Genomic DNA, 26042 nt, shown 5'->3' with positions numbered 1-26042 from the left:
TTTACAGAAAAAAGAAGAGGGGCAAGGATGCCACCAGTCCCTCCAGCATGCAGTCCTCCATCATTAACAGAGCCCTAGCACTAACAGATTTCCTTAAAAATTAGGGGGAAGGGCCATCCTGCAGCTGACTATCTCTATAGAAACGTGAGTGTATGTCTGTGTTTTAAACTAGGAGGAGAGCCACCTCCTCATCTCCATTAGTCACTGCAACTATCTGCCCTGTATTGAACACATGATGTAGCCATTAAGAGAGTTGGGGAGGGTTCAAGTCTTACGACTAAGACGGCGAATACTGCCCTTCCTTTCCCTAATCTCCTTCCACAGGAGAACAGGTCTGTCTGATATCATTGTTGGTGCTCAGCGACTCTAGATCAACAAGGACTGAGAGTTGGGTAGGGACAACAAGAACATACACAATCAGCCCAGAGTGTGGGCTCCTTCTCCACGTCCCCGTGCTCTGATGAAGTTTGTACTAGGTCATTCCATAAAAATACTTGAGCTTTGTTTTGGATAGAATTGACTAGTTGGTTAAGTCAACCATTCTGGCTGTGCGCTCACTGTACAGTCCCTCTGCCTCATTGCCTGACCTTCCCACTGTTTGGTTGGATGTAACCAGCATATTCGTTTTCTACTGCTGCTCTCACAAATTACCCCAAATTGTGTAACTTAACCAATACAAAGTTATTGTAGTTCTTTAGGTTCAAAATCCAGTATGGATCTTCCTGGGCTAAAATCAAGGTGTTAGCAGGGCTGTGATTTTTTTCTGGAGATTCTGAGGGAGAATCCATTTCCATGCCTTTCCCATCGTCTGGAGGCCACCTGCATTTCGTGGCTGCCGGTTCCCTTCCTCCATCTTCAAAGTCAGCAACTTAGCATCTCTCCGGCCCTTTTGTTCTTCTTGAACCTCTCTCTTGGGAAGGGTTTTCAGCTTTCAAGGATTCAGAGTGATGATTAGATTGGGTCCTCCGAGATAATCTAGGATCATTTCCCCATCTGAAGACCCTTAATTTAATCACCTCTGCAAAGTCCCTTTTGCCATGTAAGTAACATAGCTGTGGGTTCTAGGGATTAGAAGGTGGATGTCTCTAGGGAGCCATTATTCTGCACACCTTAGCAGAGGGAGAGAAGCCTAGTGCCCTTGGCCATTCTTTGGAGCCCTCCTGGCTTCCTAGGGCTGCCCAGCTGGGAGATGATTGAAACCCCTTTAAATCTCATCCTCAGAGCCTCCCTCCCGACTTCTGTTAGCCTGCAATGACATTTCCATCATAATTCCTTTAACTTTCCAAATCACACCACCCAGGGCTTTCAAAGGCAGCCAATTGCTCACTGACTACCAAGCCTGGGCGATAATGGGAGGGGTGGGAGAAGAACAGAAAAGGACGTTTTGATTACCCAAGCCCTGAAACACTCTGGCTAGAAATAGCCATGTTACAGCCAGTTCTTTTGAAACTCTAAGTCAGGTACATTTTGTAACAACTGCTATAATTTGAAGATGTCTCAAGCCACAGACTGGCTCCAGAAATGAGCTCTGTTCTTTATAGCACACTTTGCCCCAAACAAAGGCCCTTTAAAATAACTTGATAGGCACTTACTGCGAAATATCCTAGAGGGCAGAGATTATGGTCTATTGGGCTTTGTATATGCTTGGTACCGAGCACAGTGGGTGCCTGCCCTCAGTGCTGGGGCTGGGGTGGTCGACAGAACACTCTTTCACGAATGAGCCCACAGAAGAAGCGTCTCTCATGTGACAGGACACACAATTGAGCCCACTTTCCACGTCTACCTGTTGAGTTCTCCGAAGAAATGAAAGGACTCTGAGAAATTTTGTCTCGGCTTCCATAATGCATTCTGTAATGGAGGCAATCAAGTCAATGAAACTGTCTTCTATTGCAACTTACTGGAAGCTCTGAAGAGAAGAAAGTACAAGAATTTGAGAGTATCTCATTTGTGGAGGCAGGATTCTAGTTCTTACATCGTTTTAAAAAAGATCACCCTCACCTCATCCCACAACATGCAGTAGTGAGTAGCATTTGTGGAATGAGAGCGTGATGGTATGGCTTGGTGCCTGTTAAGGACAGTAGCTTTGCAATTAGGTAGCATGGAGTTGGAGTCATGACTGTGCCACTTACCAGCTCTGACCATGTTACTTTGCCTCCAAATCTGATCTAACTCCAGAGTGCAGGAAGGAAAGTGTCCGTTGTTTGACAGGGTTCTTTGGGTGTTGTTGGGATGGAGAAGAAGCAACATGGGATATCTTGACTCTGCTGCCCAGTGATGACATCTTTATCACCAGCCACACTGAAGTCCATTCCTGTTTCCTTTCTTGGGGTGCAGACATACCTCTGGATTTTGTGTTAAGTTTCAGCAGGGCCCAGGACCTAGAGCTTGCCTCTGCTTCGCAGACCCTGTTCTTATTAACCTGGACATGAAGATCAAAGAGAGACTTGGAGAAGGAGAAGCAGAAACCTGCCTGAACCATTCAGGGTTCACAAGTGTGGCGTGCCCAGGGGAACCCTCCCAGATGACATGCAAAGCCCCTTTGAGATGAAACCCCTCTTAGGAAAAGTTCTCTCTCTGTGAATGGGGGTCTGTCATCTCAGTTCGATCTTCCATCATTTTAAAAGGCAGTCCTTTTGATCATGAGTCTTAAAGAGTTCAGACAAAGTTTTCTGGGCCTGCCTTATTTGGGAAACATTTGTGCTTTGTAATGACTTGGGCACACCAATGTTTAAAGGCCGTGCTGAACATCTTCGACTCTAGTCCAAGGGACCAATTGGCAGAGGGCAGCAAACAAGGAACCTTTTGTGCCTTCATAATTGCAGGGCAGCAAGCATTTTATAACTGCTGAGTGGACTTCAAAGTTAATCACCATTTAGAGTCTGCATGAAATGATCCTCTAACGCACGGGGGACCAGGAGAATTTCGATGATTTATTTATATTTAAAAATCTAAACCAGTACTACCCAAGAGTACAAAGCTATATATGTCACTTAAAAATTTCTGTACCATTTTCAAGATGTAAAAAAAACCACACAGATGAATAAACTTTAACATTTAATTTCACCCCATTAATCCAAAATATCATTTCGGCATGTAATTCAGTATAAAAAATTATTAACTGTTCTACTTTTTTCTCTGACCAAGTCTTTGAAATGCAGTATCTGTTTTATACCCAGAGCATATCTCAGTTCAGACTCCCATGTTCCAGGGCTCTGTGGCCGCCCATGGCTGGGTGTAGACTGAGGCACCAGGCTGCGATTCCTTGAGAGGAGATGCTGTATTTCATCTGTGCCCAGTATGCAGCATGGTGCCAACATCCAAGCACGTGAGTTTATTTAGATGGTGTTCATAAGATGAAGAGTTGGATGCAGTTATGAGATTGGCTTGCCCAGCTGTGGCCCCGAGAGGCAGAGGTTGGCATAGATCATCTTTGGAAATACCCATTTACCAGTTGACGGCCATTTTGGTTGTTTCCACTTTTTGGTGATTATGACTCATGCTGTTGTGAGAAGTCATATATAAGGTTTTGTGGGGACATATGTTTTCCTTTCGTTTTCCTTTCTTTCTTTCTTTCTTTCTTTCTTTCTTTCTTTCTTTCTTTCTTTCTTTCTTTCTTTCTTTTTTTTCTTGAGAGAGAGAGAGAGCAAGCAGAGCGGGGTTGGGGGGAGCGGAGAGAATCCTAAGCAGACTCCACACCCAGTGTAGAGCTTGATGCAGGGCTTGATCTCACAACACTGAGATCATGACCTGAGCCCAAATCAAGAGTTGGATGATTAACTGACTGAACCACCCAAGGGCCCCTTATCTGTTTTCCTTTCTTTTGGGTGTATACCTGGGACTTGAATGAAGATCATATGGTGATTCATTATTTGACCTTTGGAGGTCATGCCAGACTCTTCTTCCAAGCCTGTATTTTCGAATTCCCAGCAGCAGTGTTCCAGTCTCTACCGCTCTTCATTAACACTGGGTATTGACTGTTGTTTTGCAGATAGCCATCCTAGTGGCTGTGAAGTGTTACATCGCTGTGGTTTTGATTTGTGTTGTCCTGATGCGTAATGCCGTTGAGAGACTTTCCATGTGCTTATTGGCCATTTATGTACCTTGTTTGGAGAAATGTATATTCAGATTCTTTGCCCATTTTTAATTAGGTTATTGCTGTCTTTATTTTTAATAATAATTCTTTACGTAGTCTAGATATGAGTGCCTTATCAAATAGATGATTTGCAGTTACTTTCTGTAATCCTGTGGGTTGTCTTTTCACTTTCTCGATGGTGCTCTCTGAGACATGATTTTTTTTTTTTTAAGATGCAGTTGGCTTTATTAAGTGACTTGGGCAGCATCCCTTTATGACTTGGACAGCATCCCTTCTAAGTAGAGAGATGCTCCCCTATACACGAAATTTTTAATTTTGAAGATATTTAGGCTCTCTGTGTTTTCTTTCATTGCTTGTGCTTTTGATGTCATAGTTAAGAAACTATATTCATTCATTTAAATTCTCAGCTCAGTATAGCTCAGTGGTACAAATATTTATCCACAAAGATTTAGCCCTTTAAGAGTTTTTTTTTTTTTTCCTAATCTCAATTTTAGTTTTTTTTTTTTTTTAAGATTTTATTTATTTATTTGTCAGAGAGGGAGAGAGAGTGAGCACAGGCAGACAGAATGGCAGGCAGAGGCAGAGGGAGAAGCAGGCTTCCTGCGAAGCAAGGAGCCGGATGTGGGACTCGATCCCAGGACGCTGAGATCATGACCTGAGCCGAAGGCAGCTGCTTAACCAACTGAGCCACCCAGGCGTCCCAAGTTTTTTTCTTTTTTTAAAGATTTTATTTATTTACTTGACAGATCACAAGCAGGCAGAGAGGCAGACAGAGAGAGAGAGGGGGAAGCAGACTCCCCACTGAGCAGAGAGCCTGATCTGGGGCTTTATCCCAGAACCGTAAGATCATGACCTGAGCCGAAAACAGAGGCTTTAACCCACTGAGCCACCCAGGTGCCCCTCAATTTCAGTTTAACGCAAGAAATTGGAAATATGTGTCCAAAGGTAGGAGAATGATTTTAAAGAGGAAAAATTAGTGCTTACCTAAATTATTCTTCAGAATTATACATATAAAGTGTTTTGTATTAACACTGACATATTGTTATATTGTAATCTCAACTGGAAAAAAGCAAATACATATTCATGAGAAGAATATTCATAGAAAGAAACATGGCAAAATATGAATAGTGACTATACCGAGAGTTCTGTAGATTTGTTATATGTTTGATCCATTCTGAGTTAATTTTTATATGTAGTGTGAAATAAGAGTCCAGTTTTTCACATGGGTATAGCCAGCTGTCCCATCATTATTAGTTAAAAAGATTATGTTTCCCCCGTAATTCCTCATGGAATTATCCAAAATTCAGTTGATTATAAATGTGAGCGAAGGTTTTTTTCCTGGGCTCTCAATTCTATTCCATTGATCTATGTGTCTAACCCATGTAACACTGTGTTGATTACAGTGGTTTTTTTTTTTTTTTTTTAAAGATTTTACGTATTTACTTGACAGACAGAGATCACAAGTAGGCAGAGAGGAAGACAGAGAGAGAGGAGGAAGCCGGCTCCCTGCAAAGCGGAGAGCCCAATGTGGAGCTTGATCCCAGGACCCTGGGATCATGACCTGAACCGAAGGCAGAGGCTTTAACCCACTGAGCCACCCAGGCGTCCCGATGACAGTGGTTTTGTAGGAAGTTTTGAAATTGGGACGTAGGAGTATGAGAGCTCCAACGTTGTTCTCCTTTTTCAAGATTGTTTTGGATCTTCAAGATTCCTTAATATTCCATATGAATTTTAGGATCCCCTGCCAGATTCTGTGAAGAAAGCTGGATTTGATAGGATCGTGTTGAATCTGTGGATCAGTTTGGGGAGTACTGCCATTTTTTTCACCCATTGATTCATTCGCCTCTTCTAGAATTTTATATTAATGAAACCAGGCAGTATGTCCTCTTTTGTGTAAGGCTTCCTTTGCTCAGCATGATATTAATGAGATTTATTCCTGTTGTATATATCACTATTTCCATTTTTTATATTATAGTACTCTATTATTTGAATATACTTAAATTTGTTTATCCATTCTCCTGTTGATGGACATGTGGACTATTTCTGAGTGTTATGAACATTTGTGTACACATTGTTTTTGTGGATGTATGTTTTCATTTCTCTTGAGTGAATACCTTAGAGCAGAATTGTGGGATCATGGTGTAGGTATATGTGTAGTCTTTAAGAAATTACCAGACCTTTCCCCAAAGTAATGCCATTTTACACTGTTACTAACAATGGGGAGTTTCAGGTGCAATTTATGAATCCTCACTGACATTAGATGTTGTGAGTCTCTTTAATTTTAGCCATTCTGAGTGCATACTGATACATTATTACGGTTGTAATTTGCATTTCCCATATGACTAACGATGTTAGACACTTCTTTCCGGGCTTATTGATCAGTTGTATATTTTTCTTTGTGAAGTGTCTGTTCAAGTGTTTCACTCACTTTAAATGTTGCATTGTTTGTCTTTTTATTACTGAGTTGAAGGAGTTCTTTACAAATACTAGATACCAGACCTTTGTTAGATACAGGTTTGTGAATATTTTCTCCCCCAAATAGCTCATTATTCATTTTCTTAATGATGTCCTTTATTGAGCAGAGTTTTAAAATTTGATGAAAGTTAACTTCTTTTTGTTTTTATTGCTGTTGCTTTCAGAATACTTTTTAAGACATCTTTACCTACTCCTACACTAGAATATTTTCTTATGCTTTTTCCTAGAAAAATAATAGTTTTAGCATTTATTTATAGGTCTAGGACATATCATGAATTTCTGTGTGTGGTGAGAGGCAGGTGTTAAGTTTATTTTTCTCTCTATGGATCCTCCAGTACCATTTGTTGAAGAGACTTGCCTTTCCCCATTGGACTGAGTTGACTCTTTTCTCAAACATCAAATGATTGTAAAAATGCAGGTTTGTTTCTGTGCTCCCTATCCTACTCTATTGATCGACTTGTCTGTCTTAATGCCAGTAACACTCTCTGTTGATTACTGTGGCTTTATTATATGTCTTGAAGTCGAGTGGTGTTAGTCCTCTGACTTTGCTCTGCTCTTATTTTTTTTTTTGAAAGATGACTGGCTATTCTTAATTCTTGTATTTCTTATAAATTTTAGAATTGGCTTCTCACTTCCTGCATAAAGTCTGGCAGAATTACAGTTGGGATTGTGTTGGATCTATGGATCAATTTGCAGAGAACGGATATCTTAACATTATTGAGCTTTCCAGTCTGTGAATACAGCATGTATCTCCACTTCCTTAGGTCTTTTCTGGCTTCCCATGAGCCCATTTTATTTTTTTTTGGAGTCACTTGTCCTGTCTCTCCCTTTTCTCTCATTTCCACTTCTTGGTTCTACAGTGCCCTGGTGACGAGGAAGTGTCCTACAGTGAGATTTGCTGCTGGGATCTTTGGCAAATTAACTTATTGATAAAAAGAAGATAGAAAATGATATTTAATTCATAGAGTTTTGGAGAGCATTGTATTTTCTATAATTATATATTTCTATATCTTTTTATATATAAATAAATTTTATATACAAATATATAAACAAAATATATATTATCTATTTTGTACATAAATATATATTTCTTTATATTTTCTATAATTTTCTATATAATCTCTCTATATATTCTATAATTTCTAAAAAGGACCCTTAGAAATAAAGACTCAATAAATGTTGGCTTTCAGACTGCCCTTCGCGATCCAACTTAGTTTGGACCTGGTCCATGAAGCCCCATTCCTGAGATTTCTTCTTTCCTCACTCTGCTGTCTTACTTTCTCTGAAGAATTGAACACTTTTGCCTTGCGTGTGTCTGACACTCCTTTTTATCATAAACTGTCTGTAGGATCTGGGTTTTAGCTTCTTTTAGGTGCATTGATTGTTTAATACAGTACATCAGCTCCACGGAATGCTAAAAAGGCATCAAAAATTTTAACTTTATTTTTTCTGGGTGTGATTACATCCATTATCTTATGTTTTCGTCAGAAAAACAGTAAAGTTTGGCTTTATCCTCAATTACAGGTGAGAAAACTGAGGGACTCCAGGAGGGACTAAGAGCCAGCCATGAACAGTTAGGGACAGGGCTGGAGCTAGAACCCAGATTCTGGATTTGAAGAATAATAGACAGGATGCTGGAAAAAAATACACACACAAACACACACACGCACACACACACACACACACGCACGTACCCTGTGTATGCACAGGGTGCACGTGTGTGTGTGTGTGTGTGTTTATGTATACATATTATACAGAAAGCATGCTTAAAATTTCTCAAGCTCTGTAAGATGCTGGGATCGTTTCCTTCAGGGCCAGCCAACGGCGCAAATCCTTCATGAGATGACATTTACATCTCATGACTGTGCTAAGCCAGTGAATAATATCATACAGGTTTAAAAGAATCTTAAGCTGCCGAGTGAACTTTGCCTTGTCATTCTGAAAAGCAGCCCAGTGGGGTGTATTGTGTGGTGCCAACATTTATTACTTGCCGGCTCTTCCTCCCAAGGATAAAACCTTACAGCTGCAGAGGCCGATCGGGAGGTCCTCAGCTCTCTTGGTCCTCTGCCCCCTGGAGGGTCCCGGCCCCCTGCAGAAGAGTTCAGCCTGGCGTGAGGTCCTGCCACGCGTGGGCATGATGGGGAAGAGAGAGGAGCGCGTTATCTACCAAGCCTGTGAGCAGACGACTTTAAAAAAACGTACTGCCTTCCAGAAGAAAGACTCACACGCTGAAAGGTTCATGAAGTACCTGTCGTTCATATTTAATTACTCGCTCCCACCTCTCTCAGCAAGATACTGGCATGTATGTCATATCGGGTACGGGGTCATACTTCAGGGCTTAATGTTTGCTTGCAAAATAAACATTGATCTTGCTTCCTTGGGAACAAATCTGACCAGGGGGCTGCTGGGCATGGAGAGCAGGCTTTTTGCATCCAGACCCCGGCAAGTATGTTTTACTCATCACAATAAGCGCGGGGTCTAGGGGTCCAAAAGAGTGTGTTGATTTCGTGATATCAGGAAACTTCATTTCTCACAAGTCTCTGCCCCAAACACCTGCTTCTAAGAACCTTCTGTGTGCAGGACGCTGTTGGCTTTAGGAGCTGCATGAGGTTGAATCCCCCTGAGAGCATCTGTGGCTCCCAGGGTAACCGGTGGGGGTGCAGAGCCTCGGAGGGGGCAGTGAACTTGGCCAGTGGCCGAACCAGCTCCCGGCTCCAAGCCTGTGAGTGCAGAGCCTGTATGAGTACAGCCTACAGCGCACTTCCTCCCACCCTACGTTTTCTGTCCCCTTACCTCTCCCTGGGCCTCAGAAAGATGACCCGTCTGTGAGCCGCATCGATCTTTGTCACTCTGGTGTGCGGCCCTGTGTTGAATCGTTCTCACTTAACTTAGCCGCCTCTTAGAATCTTAGCCTTCCATCTGGCTCTGCGTCTTGTCCTCATATCCTTCCTTTACCTCAGCGGTTGCCATAAACCTACAGAGATTGTAGTTTTTTTTTAAGATTATTTGTAAAGTTTTAACAAAGGGCTCACCCAGGTGATTTCCACAATGGGACCCCAAATCCACAGATAATAAAGGTAAAGAAAAAATTGTGGTTGGCATTCTGGAACTATGGGGCTGCGGATATGAAAAAAACATTATGGGTATGGCTTGTGCTAACTCCCTGAACTGTTTGAAGGACGGAGGTACTTGGGCCGTTAAGCTTCCACGCGTCTATCCATATTGGCCATTCATTAAGAGACAGTGTAGCGTCAGGGTTAGGAGCTGGGGTGTGAAGCCAGATCACTTGCTTCCCTGTGACCTTTGGTAACTTCAGCTAACCTCTCTGCTCCTCTGTTTCTGTGTATGTAAAATGAGAATAATAATGATTGCTAACTTTTCGGGGAATGGAGAGGATTAAGGCAATCTGTATGAAATACTTAAAATAGTGGGTGATATATTGAACACTCTGAAAGCATTTTAGTTATTATTACTACGAAGATGTGTCCACTATACTCCAGTATTCTGCCTCAGACCTTGGGATTCTGATGGACAGAACATCCCTGGCATCCTGGTACCTCCAGCTCTGGCGGAGAGAAAGAGAGAAAATGGCAAGAGTGCATTAGTGCACCAGGGGGACAGGCAGGTGATCTGGGGTGTACAGCTGAGTCCCCAGGAAGGGTTCCTGGGACGTTCAGGTGAGAACAATAGACCTGGAAAGAATAGCAGAGGTGTTCTAGTCAAACCCCCTTTGGGACCTAGGGTGCGTAAATGATTTGTCCCCATTTATCCCGAGGCTTTTGGGTAGGGCAAGACTGAAACTGAGGTCGGGCCAGAGTGTTTCCCGTGGCCAAACGTTCTCCCTGAAGATGTGTAGGCCAGTTTGCCAAAACATATTCACTTCCTAAATCATTCTAATCAGCAATGCTTGATGCTGGGGGGAGCTTCTCCGAACTCAGACTTTAATTGTCTCTGGCTCCTGGGAGCTCTCCTGATAGTAATCTGTGCCAAACCATCAGAATAATGATGATGGCCATTGTCTTATGTTTACTTAAAAGTTGTCTATCCTGGTAATGATCACCTGGCAAAGAGAGAGACATATCCTGTTGGACATTTGTAAACATCTAGTTTGAGTTTAGAAATCTGGGCAACCAATCTTATCAAAGCCTGGCTCTCCCAGACCTGCGTGAGGAACATACAGGTACTGAAGTCAGTTGACTTTGGAAACAGAGCGTCTAGAACATCTTTTGGGAAGTATATGTTGGGTGGGGGGCAAAAAAATTGATGGAAGACAGCATGAAAACCTTAAAGATTTCAGATGGTTTATAATTTATGTGTAATGGGAAAAAAGACCTTACTCCTGAGATAATATCTTGGGATAAATTAGAAACCACCAGCTGTATTATGGATATGTTTGTGGATATATGTGAAATGCAGGGAATGAAAATTTTTTTTCGGTGAATGTAATTTAACAGGGGTACGATGATGAATAAGCTGTACGCCATAAGTGCACATTTGATATACTGTGTGTAATTTTTAACTTAAAACCATCATGCTTTAGAACTGGAAGGGACCTCAGAGATCAAACCAGATTGTAGCCGGAGGAATCAAATCCCAGAGATGAGTGGCTTTGCCTCTACTGCGGATAGAATCCAGATAGTTAGGCCATTGTGTTGGGAGACTTTTTAGAACATAAGGCTTGATTGCTGTAGGCTGATTTTTTTTTTTTTTTTTTTTTAAATATCAATAGTGGTCTTAGTATTGCTAATCAGAGCCAAACTAATTTCTTCTGGAAGGTGCCCGCCTCTTCAGCCCTTTGCATACGTGGATGCCTAATAAAAATACTTTCTGGGGTGCCTGGGTGGCTCAGTGGGTTAAAGCCTCTGTCTTCAGCTCAGGTCATGATCCCAGGGTCCTGGGATCCAGCCCATCTGGCTCTCTGCTCAGCAGGGAGCCTGCTTCCTCCTCTCTCTCTGCCTGCCTCTCTTGTGATCTCTTGTCCGTCAAAAAAATAAAGTCTTAAAAAAAAAAAAACACCTTTCTGTGACCCCCCCCTAATTAATATTCAGACATGTAAGTTTGGGGAAATTAGAACAGTATTATTTATCAAACTCTTCTTTTGTTTGAGCTATCAACGTGGCTTCTTGTGATTTCTCAGTTAGCTGATTTAAAAGAATTCAGAGAAAGTCATGTATGCTTTCCTTTTCCAAGAAAAATGCTGGTTGCTGGAGGGATTGAGTTTAATATAGTTTCATATCATAGAGGTTTTAATAATGCAGTCTAAAGTATTTGTACATGAATTCATTAAGCCCAGATTAGTCTTATTATAATTACTCAAAAAGTAATTCGATTTAAGAGAAAACATTTTAAATGGATATAAAATACACTGTTAGCTGGGAAGCCATACTGTTCTCCTTTATCAGCTCCATAAAGTACTAGCACATTCGAACATAACTTTCAGAGTATACAGAATGCAATCATAAAAAGTATTATTCCTAAATCTATTTTTTTATGTTCTTTCAGTAGTTAAGAGCTTTATCCCTCTGTGCTAGGAATGAGATATACTAGGAATAGCTTGTCGTAAAAATCTTCAGGGCTTCCTAGCTTGTATCTCTTACACTGCCTCCCCAAGTCAGGGCTGGCTGATGGGTTACAAGCGCGCGGCCCAAGATTGATGTTGGTAGCACATTCCCTAGAAAATGTAGCAGGAAGGTACTTCAGGGCTTTAAAAAAAATTTTTTTTTCTTACTCACAAATACTAGAAGACATTTACTGACTGCCACGTGCCTTCAGAGGTCCGCCAATGACAGGCAACGTATTGGTCTTCATTTCTAACACGAGAGAAGGTGAGGAGAGGCCAGGAGCAAGGAACACCATAGAACTTTCCCTAGCCAGCACCTAGAGGGAGACAGTGAAGAAAAAGCAGAGGGAGATAACGAGGCCTACGCGCATGAAAGAATGGGTGAGTGTTTGGCATCAAGGGCTGGAGACTGAGGAGGGAGGCCTAGTGCCCAGTCACCGTGACTCAGGGGGCTGTGTTCAGTTCGAGCTGCCTGAGGAAGCCTGGGGGAGACAGGAAGAGTGTGGAGATGGGCTCATGGCCATGCGGCTGCCTGAGCTGTCTGGCTTTGGAGACACAGGAGACTAATCACAGCTCCGGGTGGTGCCATGGAGGCCATGCTGGGGCTCTGGAGGAGCCTTGGCGCTGGCCGTGCTCCAGGAGAGCACAGACTTGCACCTGGATAGGAAGGGGCTCCACTTAAGTGGTCTGTTGTGTTCAGACTTTAAAATTTATTTAATCAAGCAGCAGAACCCTTTATTTATTCTTAAAGGCAAATTCTTCATAGAACTCTACTGTGTCCAGCAGAATGGGTCTCACTCCTGCTGTCCCCATGCCCCTACCTTCTTTGAACCCTAGGCTTCTGGGAGTGTGGTTTCAAACTTGAGTCAAAGCTCAGGGCAGGGCTGGGTGAGCCCTTTACATGGTGACCTTGAGAAATAATGACAGGTCTAGAAGAGATAGGCAATCTCAGAAGGGTGAGTGGTGCCAAAAGAGAAAGGCCAGGCCCTGGCTTTGTGGAACTTCTGAGTTTCAGGCACAACTCTTCAGATCACAAGTGTTTGGAGATAGGACGTCCTTGGGTCTCTGATCTCACACATTAAAAATAGTTCATTCATCGGGTAATATTTGAGAATGGCTTTAGAGTTTCTTAATGGCATGTAGCTACATGACAAGAAGGAATTAAAATGATCATTTTATTTTAATGTTTTTTTTTTCCCCCTAATACTTTTCTAGTCCTATACAAGTCATGAAGGCTTCTCAAATAGTAGTCCATCAATACATGTGTGTTGACTAATAATCCTACAGTTTATAGAATTCTTTTGGAGTACTAGTTACAGTGCGTTTTTATATATATTACCTCATTTAATCTCCACAGCATGAGGAGGTAGCACAGAAGTGAGCTACTGTTAATTTGTATGTTGCTAATGAGAAATGCATGGCTTGGGAAGGTTAAAGTCATTTGCCCAAGGTCACACAGTCAGGCGAGGAACCGGCTCTGACTTCAAGACCTGAGCTCTTTTCTATGCTATCCTATTGCTTATTATTACAATAACATTAACTTTCACTCATTGAACATGTACCATAAACCAACTACTATGTGCTAATTGCTTCACATGCATCTTGGCTATCCCTTTGAGTCTAAACAGAAAGTTATATTATTTCTATTTTATAAATGAAAACACTAAGACCCAGGGGGGTTAAATAGCTAGTTCAACATGGCTAGGATGGTGAACTAGCAAGGATTTGAGCTTCTATGATCTGATGCCAAAGTCCCTCTCTCTATTCTGATTAAATTACCCAACCTGATCCTCATCATAGGCTCAAGGTAGGGAAGAAGCTTATCTCTCCCATTCATGGTTTATAGATGGGAACACTGGCTACAGGAGGTTACCCCTGGCTGGGGGCTAGGACCCAGTCTTAGGTCATGGGATCCAGTGGCCATAATTATGTGGTAACATGGCAGTGGATCATATCTGAGAGAGGAGGAATTAGCACAGCCCTCCTTGGGAAACCCACCTGCCATTTTTTGGACCTTGGCTTTATCAATGTCAAGAGAACTACTCTGGAGTGCTGGTGTAAGACGAGAGAGGAGGCATTGGTGTGCCCACTTTTCAACATAGAAAAGAAAGAATTCACTTCATTCATAGAGATTTACCGCAGTATGCAGACTGAATTCTAGTTACTCTTCATATTCATGGGTAAAGCTGGCTGGATTTTGAAATTTGGTGAGGGGGTAGCTCTGCTGGTCTTGCAACTGATTTTGGTTAATGGTGAACCTTAGCCCATTCAAGAAAGCCTCGTTCATTTCACCTGTTCCCTATGTCCCTCCCTTGGCCCCTGGTTAGTGGGTCCCAGTAAAATTTACAGTGCTTTACTGTAAAAGCACTTGTACTTGAAAGAGAATTTTCTTTCTGTAGCTCAAACCACAGGAGGACTCACAAGACAGCTATCTCCCCAGGTGAGACTTCTTAAATGGGAGTTAAGTGCATGCATTTTCAAGAAACTAAACTCCCCTCATATATAATTTAACCTAGAAAAGAAAGCAAAATTGAGAGAGTAGTATGATTACATTGTTTGAGAACTGGTAACTTTACCTCCCCTAGTCTTATGGAAGTCAGGCACACTTTCACTGTTTGGCATATCTTGAATACTGTGGGGTGTGGGCTAAGTGTGATATTGTAATAATAGTGAAGGTTTCTCTAACCATAGCCATGGACTGTGGATTGAAATAGTAAATTATTCCTAGCAGACTGAATGGGCAATAAGACTGCCATCCAGTTCTCCCCATAAAATAAAGCAATAGATAAATAAAGGAGAGCCAACTCACTTAACCCGTGTGGCTCGGTGCACTGCTAATTATTAACCCAGGCACAAGAGAGGGGTTCACCCAGAGTGTAGTTAAATCATTTTTAATAGAGGTAAACACTAGCCATGTGAACGAGGAGCACTCAAGAAAGTTTTTAATCAGCAACGTTTAGGAATCACCCAGCCTAATTGCCATAACTTATTAATAATAAGAAGTAAGTAATCTAGTCTTTTTATGGCCCCTGTCTCTGGAGGACTCAGTGCATTAAAGATCTCTGGGGTGTGAATCTCTCAGCAGCTGTGGGAGAGGAAGGCAAGTACCCCTGATGCTCACTCCTAATGGAAGAAACTGGACATCGAGGCTAAGAAAGACAAATATGCGTTCCCTCTCACTTTCTTCTTCCCACCGCTGAGTCACCCACTTCTCCTTGGCCTTTCTTCTATCTATAGGACAGAATGGCTCCAGGGGGTGGGGGAAGGGCTGGAGAACAGGCTGCCTTTGTTCACGTGAATGACTGGGCTTTGAGGGAAGTGAGTGTGAGCAGAGCTTTGTCTGAAGGGGTTTATTTCCTCTGCACAAGTGTCTCTGGTGTCCTTTGGCCTCAACCTGACCGTGGCTGGGTGGCTGCTGGCACCTCCCAGCTCTGTGCTTGTGTGATTCCCCACTCCTGGGAGAGCAGGAAAGATGGCGCTGGGTGTTACCCTCAGAGTGAGTGTTCACAGCAGCCGATGGGAGAACGTTTGTGTAAATTATCTAACTTAAATACTGCCCAAGACCAAAGTGCGGGCATTGAAATATCCCTGCGTCATCAACAAGGAACTTCAAGTTCAGAGCGTGTAAGTGATCAACTACCATATGATTCCTCGTGATCGGTCAGCCTGCAAGGCAAGTATCACACTCAGGTTTGAGACTGTTTGAGTTTTATGAGTGATGAGTCCCTTTGACTTGGGGGTGATGGGCACAAACACCAGAGTACATGATGTTAAGAGTATTTCTGTGGCTAATATCTTCTGAGAGCCGGAATTTGGGGGAAGGTAAAATGTAGTCCAACAGCGCAGGATTTACCTTCTTCTTACTTGTTTTTGGTTCTTCTGTCCATGAATCATTTGAGCCCGAGTCTAGATGGCTGTTTCAGTCTAGCGAAGTGAAATTTTGAAGACGGTGCCCAAGCCATTATTATCCAGAGCAAAGAGCTAACTAATGCTAAGAACGGAATGATTTATGCCACAGACTACAAAAGACATAAATTTAGAGTGTAAATTACAAGATAACTCATGTGCAAAATCGTTATAATATTTATACTAGTGTTTATTAAAAATTACATTTGAATGAAAAGGTGCAAAATGTAAATGAAGCTGAAAAACTTTTTTTTTTTCTTAAATCTAAAATAGCCTATATGAGAATCAAGAGAGCTTTTTGGAATTAGAAGACATGAATAGCACTCTATGCAGATTTATCTGCTAAAGCATGAAATATACAGTGAAGCTGGAAGGAATAACGTGACTAAATCCCTGCCTGAAGTTCTTCCCTCCCCTCCCCTGATACTCTCCAGTGACTCCAATCAGTACTGAATTTCGAAGGAAGCCATCCCTGTCAAAAGCTGTGGAGAGGGTGAGGATCCTGGATGGATGTCGAGACTGGATCCGTATTTGAGAGACTAATCTTATTTCACTGATGTTTTCAAGGTTGGAAATTTTTGTCTGGATTCATTAGAGGAGAATGATAAATCTCTAATTTGTACTTTGCTAATAATAGGATGAGCTTTTGTGCTTCATTAAGGTTAAATGGATCTCATGTAGTCCTTGCTGAGTCTTTAGGGCCATGTGTGATCTTGGGAAAAGTCTCCTACTTCTGTGGGACTCAGTTTCCTCATCTGTAAAGTGAGGGGGTTGGACCAGATGAGCACTGAGACACACTAGCCCTCTTTCCTTCCCTCCCGTGTGGGAGCATACCACACCAGGCAGTGAGGACCCACAAAGATGATTAAAACACGTAACTCTTGTCCTCGGGAGCTCACGGTCTACATAAATAACTAATTATAATATGAGCGGTAATTGCAACGTGCACACATTACTCTAGGGGCACAGAGGTGGAAACAGTGACTTCCTGCTGTGGGGATAGGGTGTGTGAAACTTTGCAGTGGCTGTAACATTGGAAGGGTGAGGAGGAGGGCTCCTTCCGGTGTGCAGGCTGGTCAGAGGGTGGGTGGTTCTGATGGTGCGTTCCAGGCAGCAGATGCATGTGGCAGATGTATTTAGGAAGCCACATGTGGTCCGGATCTCATGGTCTCTGGACAGTATGGAGTTGTGGGGGCAGTGCTAGCCACACACTGCTGGGTCAAAACCTGTGTCAATGAAGAATTATTGAAGTTAGGAGGTAATATACTGCTTATATATGTTAGGGCAGAGCTGGCTGTCTTGTAACAGACCACTATGCCCATTTACAATCCCAGTTAGCTTTTGTGAGTATGAGGGATGGGGTGGTGTTCTTAGCCTGCTCCCTGGGCATCGTGAGCCTACAGCCTGTGATCCCTGAGCCACAGCCTGGCTGCGCCCTGGGGAGCTTGTGTATGGCTTATGAAAGATGCCCCTCGCGAGCATCACATCTGCACCAGCAGAATGAGAACTGCTCCCACAGGGATTCGATTCTGTCCTTGTGGGCTGCTCAGTCTACCAGGTGCGTATTCCTTCTTTGAAAGGTGCATGTGCCCCTTTCGTCTCCACTCTCTGTGACCTTGTAAGGAGCTGATGTTGTAGCTGTTGAATGGCAGCAAATTCGATGTTGACGATACAGTTCTTATGTAGTTTTTTTTTTTTTGAAGATTTTATTTATTTATTTGACAGGCAGAGATCACAATTAGGCAGAGGCAGGCAGAGAGAGAGGAAGGGAAGCAGGTTCCCTGCTGAGCAGAGAGCCCGATGTGGAACTCGATCCCAGGACCCTGAGATCATGAAATGCCGAAGGCAGAGGCTTTAACCCACTAAGCCACCCAAGGCACCCCTCTTATGTAGTTTTTAATATGAAGATAAATTTTTAAAATTCAGAGTATAGATGAAAAGCATGGCGTTGTTAAAAAATTAAAATAATACAGAAGTGCTTACGTAAGTTTTAAAGACGAGACCCCACATTTCATCACTGAAGACAAACATTTCCATGGCTGTCTGTCTGCGTGGAGATAGACGCAGGCATACACCCATGAAAGTGGGCTCAGGATACATGTTTCACGTTGCTGTCTGATTTCTTTTCCTTCAAATGCAATCAAAGTCTTTAAATAATCATTTTAAATGGCTGCACCATAATCCATCGTGTGGGATAAATTATTTGTGGTTTGATTCCCTGGGGACAAACAGTCAATATCCATCATTTTGCCATTATACACAATGCTGCGATGAACATCCTTGTAGACTTACTCAGTGTCTCGAGTTATTTCCTTAGATTAAGTTCCGGAAAGCAGTACAGTTACGTCAAGGACTATATAGTTAGCACTTCCTTACATCTTGTCAAGCTGTCTTCCAGAAGTTTTGTACCTATCTGCAGCCCCATTAGCAGGGCAGGTGCTGGCTCATGTCTGGGTGGGACTGTGTTCCTACCAGCAGTGTCTTCCAACTTGAAGTTACTGAGTCAGAGATGTGAGCGGCCAAGAGTACTTCTGGGGTGACTGGGAGGCAGTAGAAGCAGGACGAGCCTGAATGAAAAGGACCTGACGTATGCACATCTGTTCACCAAAAGATATGTACAAACAGACTCATCACCATGCCTAACTGTCAAACACTGAAAACAATCCAAATATCCATTAAGATTACAAGGGGAAAATAAATTAGGGCATAATTGCACTGTGGAATGCTACGTGGGAAAGAGAATGAATGATCCACTATTACATGCTACATGGGGCATGGGTGACTCCCACAATTGCTGTGCAGCAAAAAAACCCCAAAAAAGAAAGAAAGGAAAAAATACATAACATATGAGTCCATTTATATAAAGTCTATAAACAGGAAAAAGTGAATGTAAGCTGTTAGATGCCTTGTTGGTGGTTACCCTTAGGGGATATTAGTGACTTCTTGTTCATTTATGCCTTTTGCTAGACGTATGTTTCCCAGGGCCGGACAGAGTGCTTGGCATGGGGCCTCCCCAGTATTTGTTGAAAAAAAATTAATATTTTTTCACCTTTTAACAGACTTTGACCTAGGATTAATGTGAAGACATGGTAACATTAGTTGCGAGTTATGAAGCGGAGAATTCATACGAATGTTTTTTTCTGGGATTTAAATATGGAACCCTGGTATATTTGTAGATGCTTCCTCTGTTTCTTCTGTTGTGTGGTGTTGTTGCTTTTGTGTTATGTATAAACCAGTCAGACACTTAGTGGTGAGTGAGGAGACGGATTTTGGAATCAGATCTTTGGGTTCAATGCCGAGCCCATTGCTTACTCCTCCGTGGCCTTGGATGAGGGACCCAACCTTCTCCAATCTCACTTTCGATAGTTTGTTTAATAAGGATGAGAATACAACCTACTCTATGGGGTCGTTGTGAAAAATAATATTATTAATATTGATGACAACCACCAAATTATGTTTGCTATGTGCTGGACACTAACCTAAGGTCTTAAAACAGAGGACATTATTTGTTTGGTCTTTCCAGTACTCCTATCTATTTGTGGTTTGGGAAACGTAAGCCACAGCATTAGTAAGTGTTGAGCCAGAACTTAAACCCAGGAGTTCCATCCCAGAGCCCGAGCTCCTGACCACTACCTCTTAGTTAAGGAAGTACTGTGCCCAGAGCGCTCAACGAAGTCAGCATCTATTAGCTGTGATGATGGTCGTCATTTTCAGCATCATGATTAATATGTTTTTCTCCTCTCTCTCCCCCTGCTCTCCTCTCTTGTTTCTCCGCCCTCCTGGCAGATATGTTCCAGCAAGGTAAGTTCACGGTCTCCTGCCTGCTTCTCCACTGGCTGTGCTCTTTTGGGAACAAGGGTGTTGTCTGTGCGCAGAGGGTTATGGAACTTTTCATTCGCTGTAGACTCGTCACCGCGGCTTTAGGAGACACCATGGGGACAATAGCCTGAGGTGGCCTGAAGTGCCATCGGCCCCTCTGGGCCTCTGCTTGTCCCACCTCTGCCTCTGGACCATGCCTAGAGGTGGGGCCTGGACCGTCTGGGCAGGCACAATGGGGACAGTCATGGCTGGATCCAAGTCAGGGAACAGCATGCTTGGGACTTGTGGGACGGTGAGGAGCAGGTGTCTCTGGGGTAAGGGTTCATCCGGAAGGCCCCTATCCCTCAGGGCTCCTGTACAGGGCCAGCTGCCGCTGGGGCAGGGCTCTGGATGCTGGTTTCTCGTGGGGGTTTCTTTTTTCTGCCCAACAAACATGTCGCTGTCCTGAGAGGAGGTGCAGACAAGACCCTGGTAGGATACCTTCAACACAGGTGTCCCTGGCAACCCCTCTAGCTGGGCCTGTGACAGAGATGGGCCGGCGAGGGCATGCAGTGTCTATCCTATTTCTCCAGCCAAGGTCATGTGTTCTGGGGAGCCAGAGATGGAAAGTTGAACTGAGTCTTCCCATGCACGTTTTCATCTTCACCGGGGATGCACAGCCAGCACCTGTGCTCTGGGATGCTGAGGGAGACTCGTGTGCGTGGCCTCGTTGAACCTGCCAGACACATGTGAAGGGGGTGCGGCCTCCACCCCCGCCCCCCGTTTTTTAAAATCACAGTCTGGAACCATTGGGTAGCATCGGCAGGGCATAACTATATTCAGGCCGGGAAATACGTTTGTGGCACACGTTTGCTATGTCTCTCTTGAATCCAAGGCTGGCACAGAAGAAAAGACACCGGTTTAAAAATACATCTTGGCATCCCATAAATAGCTTGCGAATAATCTCCCAGGCTTGATATTTTCACAACGATTATTTCAGCCCAAACATGCGGCGTGTGTTGTGGAGAATGTCTGCCTGCTCTCTCTGATAGAAGCGCATTTGTGGGTAACAATGAGGGGACTGTTGTGTTTGTCTTTTAAGAGTCTGGAGTCATAGACCTACTTTTATAAATAATTCATAAATCCCAACAAGCTATAAGTAATAAGTTCCATTTGGCTAGAGACTAAGAGATGAGCAAAATTGAAAAGGTGCCGTGACTGTTGATGTACTGAAGTCCTTGCTGTCAGGGCCCCTTGCTCCATGTGTGTCCTTCCTTGACAAACTGGGGGCCTGTGGCGACACTCTGGGAGGATAAGAAGGTTTTATTTTGCATGAACTAGACTACAGGCGCCATGCAACGCTGCATTGTGTTCCTCCTTTTGAGACACAAAACGCTTGGGTTTAGGAAGTCTCTCTGGTGCACGAGTGCCAAGGTCCCGGGAGAACAGGGAGAGAAAAGGCTTCTAAGGGGTCTGGTTTTCCTTCGAACGATTGTGAGCATTCACGGCTGTCATGGTTGGTATAAAAAATGGCTTATTAGGGCTCCCGATGTCAAGTTTGCCTCCTTTTATTATCCATCATGCCACTGGATTGATGGGGTTTGCCTGTCAGTAACAGTGATATGCAGAGCAAAAGTTATAATCATCTGCAAATCACTGGCTATCGGGACTTGAGAGCCTCTTCCAGACATGGAAGCTGCTAGCCGCCTGTCGCCCCACGGGAGGGTGGGCAGCAGCTCCCGTGTATGGTATTACTAGGATTTCAAGTGAAGAGAGCTCAACTGGCTTTTGTGAATTATTTACATGGTGCTGGCCTTCTAGGACCAGTTCATATGGAGGCACGTTCTCTGAGATGGTAGCCAAAAACCCGCCACCTGGTGCCCCCTCCTGACTTTTGCTTCTGGCCATCCTGCGGAAGAAATAAGTGCCCGGTAAAATGCGATGGTTCTGATGTGTTGGTGATGATCAAGTCAGACCAAGGCAAAAGGTCTGTGGCTTACAGAGTCCAAAACACGACTGGGCCATGTCTTCTGTGGCTGAAGCTCTTTTCCAGAATTGTGTCATTGATTTGAAATGCGCGGTGGGGCCCTGGAGGGCTCTGGAAATAAGCAACCAGAAAACTGTGGCTTCAGATGAACAGCAGGAGGGGGGCCGTCCACCCACACACACAGTGGGAACTCCGAGCGGCTGGGGCTTCCTGACCCCGCCGTGGGCATCCAGGCCCTGCCAGCTTTGGCTTTGTGGGGGGAGCCTGGGGTGCTCGCAGGAGACGCCCCATTGTCGGTCCGCGCCTCTGTGGTGCGTGAGTGACACGTGTCCACCTGCGCATTTGGGCCGTAGGGCCCCGTGGCAGGCCGAAGAGAGGGGCAGCCTCGCAAGCTGCCAACATCAGACATTCTCAGAGGAAACCAAAGTTATTTCCCCTGGATTGCATTATCTTTTATTTCACTGCAGATCAATCTTGTTAGAGGAGGTGACAGCACCGCAGCGACTGCTGGGCCTTTCTTGGCTGCGTCCGTGGTGTGTGCACATGGCAGCGAGTTTCCGGCCGGCTCCTGGGCCATTTTAGAGTTTGCTTCATTTCTTTCATCTGCAGAGGCCGCTTGCTGGGGCGGTTAGACCCACAGGGCGTGAGGACCGTCCAGGACCAGTGGGCCCGCAGCTGCGCCCACTGTGTAGCCGAGTTCCAGGGCGGTGGGGCCAAGGTTTTCAAGGAGCCTTAAGTGACCCCCGTTCTCTGTTGTCCGCAGCGCTCCTGCGCCCGTGGATGGCTCTCAGCGCTGCCCAAGTGCCGTAGAGCGGCCCTTCACAACATCAAACGCAGCTGAAAACGCTGTGCGGGCACACGTGTCTGGAATCTCGAGTTTTAGAGCACTTTTATATCCATCGCTTCATAATGAAGTCAGGACCACACACACACACAGACACACACGCACGCCCGCCCGCCTCATTTGAAGTTACTGAAGCACCTTTTGAATACTCATCCGTAGGCTCAGCCTTGATTCTGAAATCGAACAGAACCCGGGTGAGTGGCTTGGAAATCAGAGCGGTGCCACTCGGCAGGGTGTTGGAAAGCGTAAGTGGGCGCAGTATAAAGACTTCACCACTGAGTTAATTCTGCGCTCTGTGCTGTGAACTGAAGTCCCGGCTGCACTGGGAGCCCGAGGACGCCTCGCCTTTCCTCCCGCTCTGTTCTCGCCTGGAGCTGGGGTCTTGCTATTAAAGAGATTTTTCTTTCGGCTCAAGTAATTGTTGACAGCTCTCAAACATAGTGCACTTGTTTATTTTGTGGCCGGTAATAATGGGCCAGGTACTTTCTAGGCCCCGTGGAGACGGGGACGGACCAGACAGCAAGGGCTTTGTGCTCGGGGAACTCACGGTCTAGCTTGGGGGGCACCGATGCCAAGCACGCCAGTAAACAATCAAGGCACAGTCTGAGGGACGCGGACAGTGAGGGAAATGTCCTAGGATGGGGTGCTTGTGGCGAGAAGGGCCACGTTGGATGGGATGGTGAGTGGATGCCAAGAAGGACCAGCCGTTGGGGGATATGGAAGAACCCCAACAGGCAGGAACACCCCAGGAACAGAACCGCAACAGGCAGGAACACCTCCAAGACCAGAAGGAAGCTGGTGAGGCGAGAGATCGCAAGTGAGGGAGAGTGTTGTGTGAGATGAAGTCATGTGAAGAGGGTAGGAGTGTCTTCCGGAGACTGGAGGAAGGAAGTCAGAAGGTGTGGTCCATTTACGGGAAAGGGCCCACACTGGTTTCTGTGAAAATGCGTAAGAACAATGTGTGAGAAGTTAAAGCCAGGATCAGGGGCTCAGGCTTGGCTGAGATGGGCACCTGCCCCCAGGCCCTAAGCACTCCCCTTAGTGGGTCCCTGCAGCCTGTTCCTGGCCAGCTGGCCTCCGCTGAGTGTCCCACTTTCTGCCCACTTTACCCGTGGGGAATATTGTGCCCATAACTTACACCTCCTCTCCTTAAGGTTGGCAAATTGTGCCCATGAAGGGCATCATTAAAATACTCCTCTACTTACCTTTAGATTTTAAAGAGCCACTTCTCTCCGATATACAATAAAGTGTATCATATGTATTACATAGTAATATATACAATAAATGTGCAGGAGACCTCAGTGTGGCTCCCAACAGGCTGGTTGCTTTGCCCTGTAGCCTCAGTTTTCCCATCTGTAAAATGAGAGAGTTGGGGAGATTCCTGACCTGACTTGGCTTCCTGCTGATTCTCTGTCTTGGTGAGTTTTAGTTGGATTTGAGTTAATAGAGTCCAGAAATATGCCATACTACCAGTTATGACCATTGTCTAAAGAACTTGGGTGAAAGCAGAGCCTTGTGGCTGGGAATTAAGGTTAAAAGAATTGCGGTTTCAAAAGCGTAACCTACTCACAAGCCCATTTTGAAGCATCAGCTTCAGAATTCACAATGGATGGCATTGTTTTACTAATTTGAAGAGAACAATAAATCATAGTTTGGTTTCTGGCAGCCCAGCCAAGCTTGGTAAATCGTTGGGGTGGGCTTTGGTGACAGGGACCAATGCCATTTATAATGTGTTTGCCTTGAGCTCTTTTGCATATCTCAGACCGCTGGGTCAAGCTGCTGAGGCTGGATCTTAGGTTTTCGCAATCATTTCAGAAAATCCATCTGTTATAAAGCTCTGACCCTTTAGCCATGAATTATGGCTCCCTTGGTAATGTTATACATTATGAAATATTGTTTTCTTTATGAGTGTGGGATTTGGACAAATAAATTAAATCTATTGTTACCATTTCCAGTTAAAAATTCCAAGTTGTCACATGATGCTCACAAGAGAATGAGAAAAATGCATTAACATTTTTATGGTGCGAAGTGGCTGCTTCCCTGGTCACACTTCCTATATGCCTATATTTACTATGTATGTGTACTAGTCCCCATTCTGTCCGGAATCAGTAGAGTATTCTGAGTTATGTAGGAAATGCATCCGTCTTTCCAGCACGAACTGAACAAAGTTATTATTTGATTTTACATACATTCATGTTGTGTGTGGGTATGGGGTGTATAAGGAAAGGATAACTGTGTTTAATAACCGCATTCTCTGAGATGCTTTCTGACATTGTGTGTGGGCTGTGTATGGCCTGCTCCCTGCCAGGTGACCTTAAAACCAGTTTGTCTTCTTACCAGATTCGTCTCGCTCCCATTCCAATCACAGGGCATGAGTTTGGGGTGAGGCTTTCAAGCCTTTCCTCCCAGTAACTTGTATTTCAAAATTGCCAGATCAGTAAAGGGAAACTTTTAGATTCTTCTGTTGAGGTGATTGCTAATAAATTTAAATTTTTATTTTACTGATGAGGGTGATAGTAATAATAATTATGCCACATTTCTGTACCTCCTATATTCCAGGCATTAGGACAAGTATTTTGCATACATTTTCTCATAGAATCTGCCTCCCTCAATTTTGTGAAGTAGGTATAAAAATCCCACTTTACAGAGGAGAAAACTGAGGCACAGAGTGGAATTGAACTTGTGACAGCTGTATAACCAATGAGTGGTAGAGCCATTTTTTTTTTTTTTTTAAATCGAGAGGGTTTTGTTCTACAGAATAGTTTTAGGTTTTCAGAAACATTGTGAAAATAGTTCAGAGAACTCCCATATACCTCATACTCTGTTTCCCCTATTTTTAATGTCTTACATTAGTATGGTACATTTGTTACAATGAATGACCTAATATTGATCCATTATTATTCACTAAACTCCATAGCTTCTTCAGATTCCCTTGGTTTTTACCTAATGTCCTCTCTCTGTTCTGGGATCCCATCCAGGAGACCCCATTACATTTGGTTGTCATGTCACCTTAGGCTCCTCTTGGCTGTGATAGTTTTTAAGACTTCCCTTGTTTCTGATGACCTTGACAGCTTTGAGGAGTACTGGTATTTTGATAAATATGTCATAGGATGCCCCTTTCTTGGAATGTGTGTAATGTTTTTCTCATGATTAGACCGAGGTTATGGATTTTCAGAAGATCACAGAGGTAAAGTGCCATTGCATCACATCATATAAAAGTGACCTACTATCAACATGATCTATGACTGTGGATGTTGATCTTTATCACTTGGCTGAAGTAGTGTTTCTCAAGTTGCTCCTCTGTGAGGTTACTTTCCCTCATAATGTACTCTAGAAGGAAATGTATGCATAAGCCACTCTTAAGGAGGGAGGAATTAAG

The 26042-nt window shown here is 43.9% G+C and overlaps 1 protein-coding gene across 4 annotated transcripts in view; it reads left to right on the top strand.

Annotated features, from left to right (window-relative positions):
* Nucleotides 1–26042, top strand: part of GFRA1 (GDNF family receptor alpha 1) — a 205153-nt gene that overhangs the window by 42066 nt on the left and 137045 nt on the right. For 3 of the 4 annotated variants that reach the window (XM_059398666.1, XM_059398668.1, XM_059398667.1), the window contains exon 5: nt 19821–19835. The exons of the other annotated variant lie outside the window; for it this stretch is intronic. In XM_059398666.1, coding sequence (XP_059254649.1) covers nt 19821–19835 — 15 coding nt within the window. The remainder of the gene's footprint in view (nt 1–19820; nt 19836–26042) is intronic. 4 annotated transcript variants of the gene reach the window in all.

This window comes from Mustela nigripes, chromosome 4 (genome assembly GCF_022355385.1).
Source record: "Mustela nigripes isolate SB6536 chromosome 4, MUSNIG.SB6536, whole genome shotgun sequence".
In the NCBI taxonomy this organism is placed as follows: Eukaryota; Metazoa; Chordata; class Mammalia; order Carnivora; family Mustelidae; genus Mustela; species Mustela nigripes.
The sequence above is the reverse complement of the archived record's forward strand: the minus strand, read 5'-3'. Positions and strand labels throughout refer to the sequence as shown.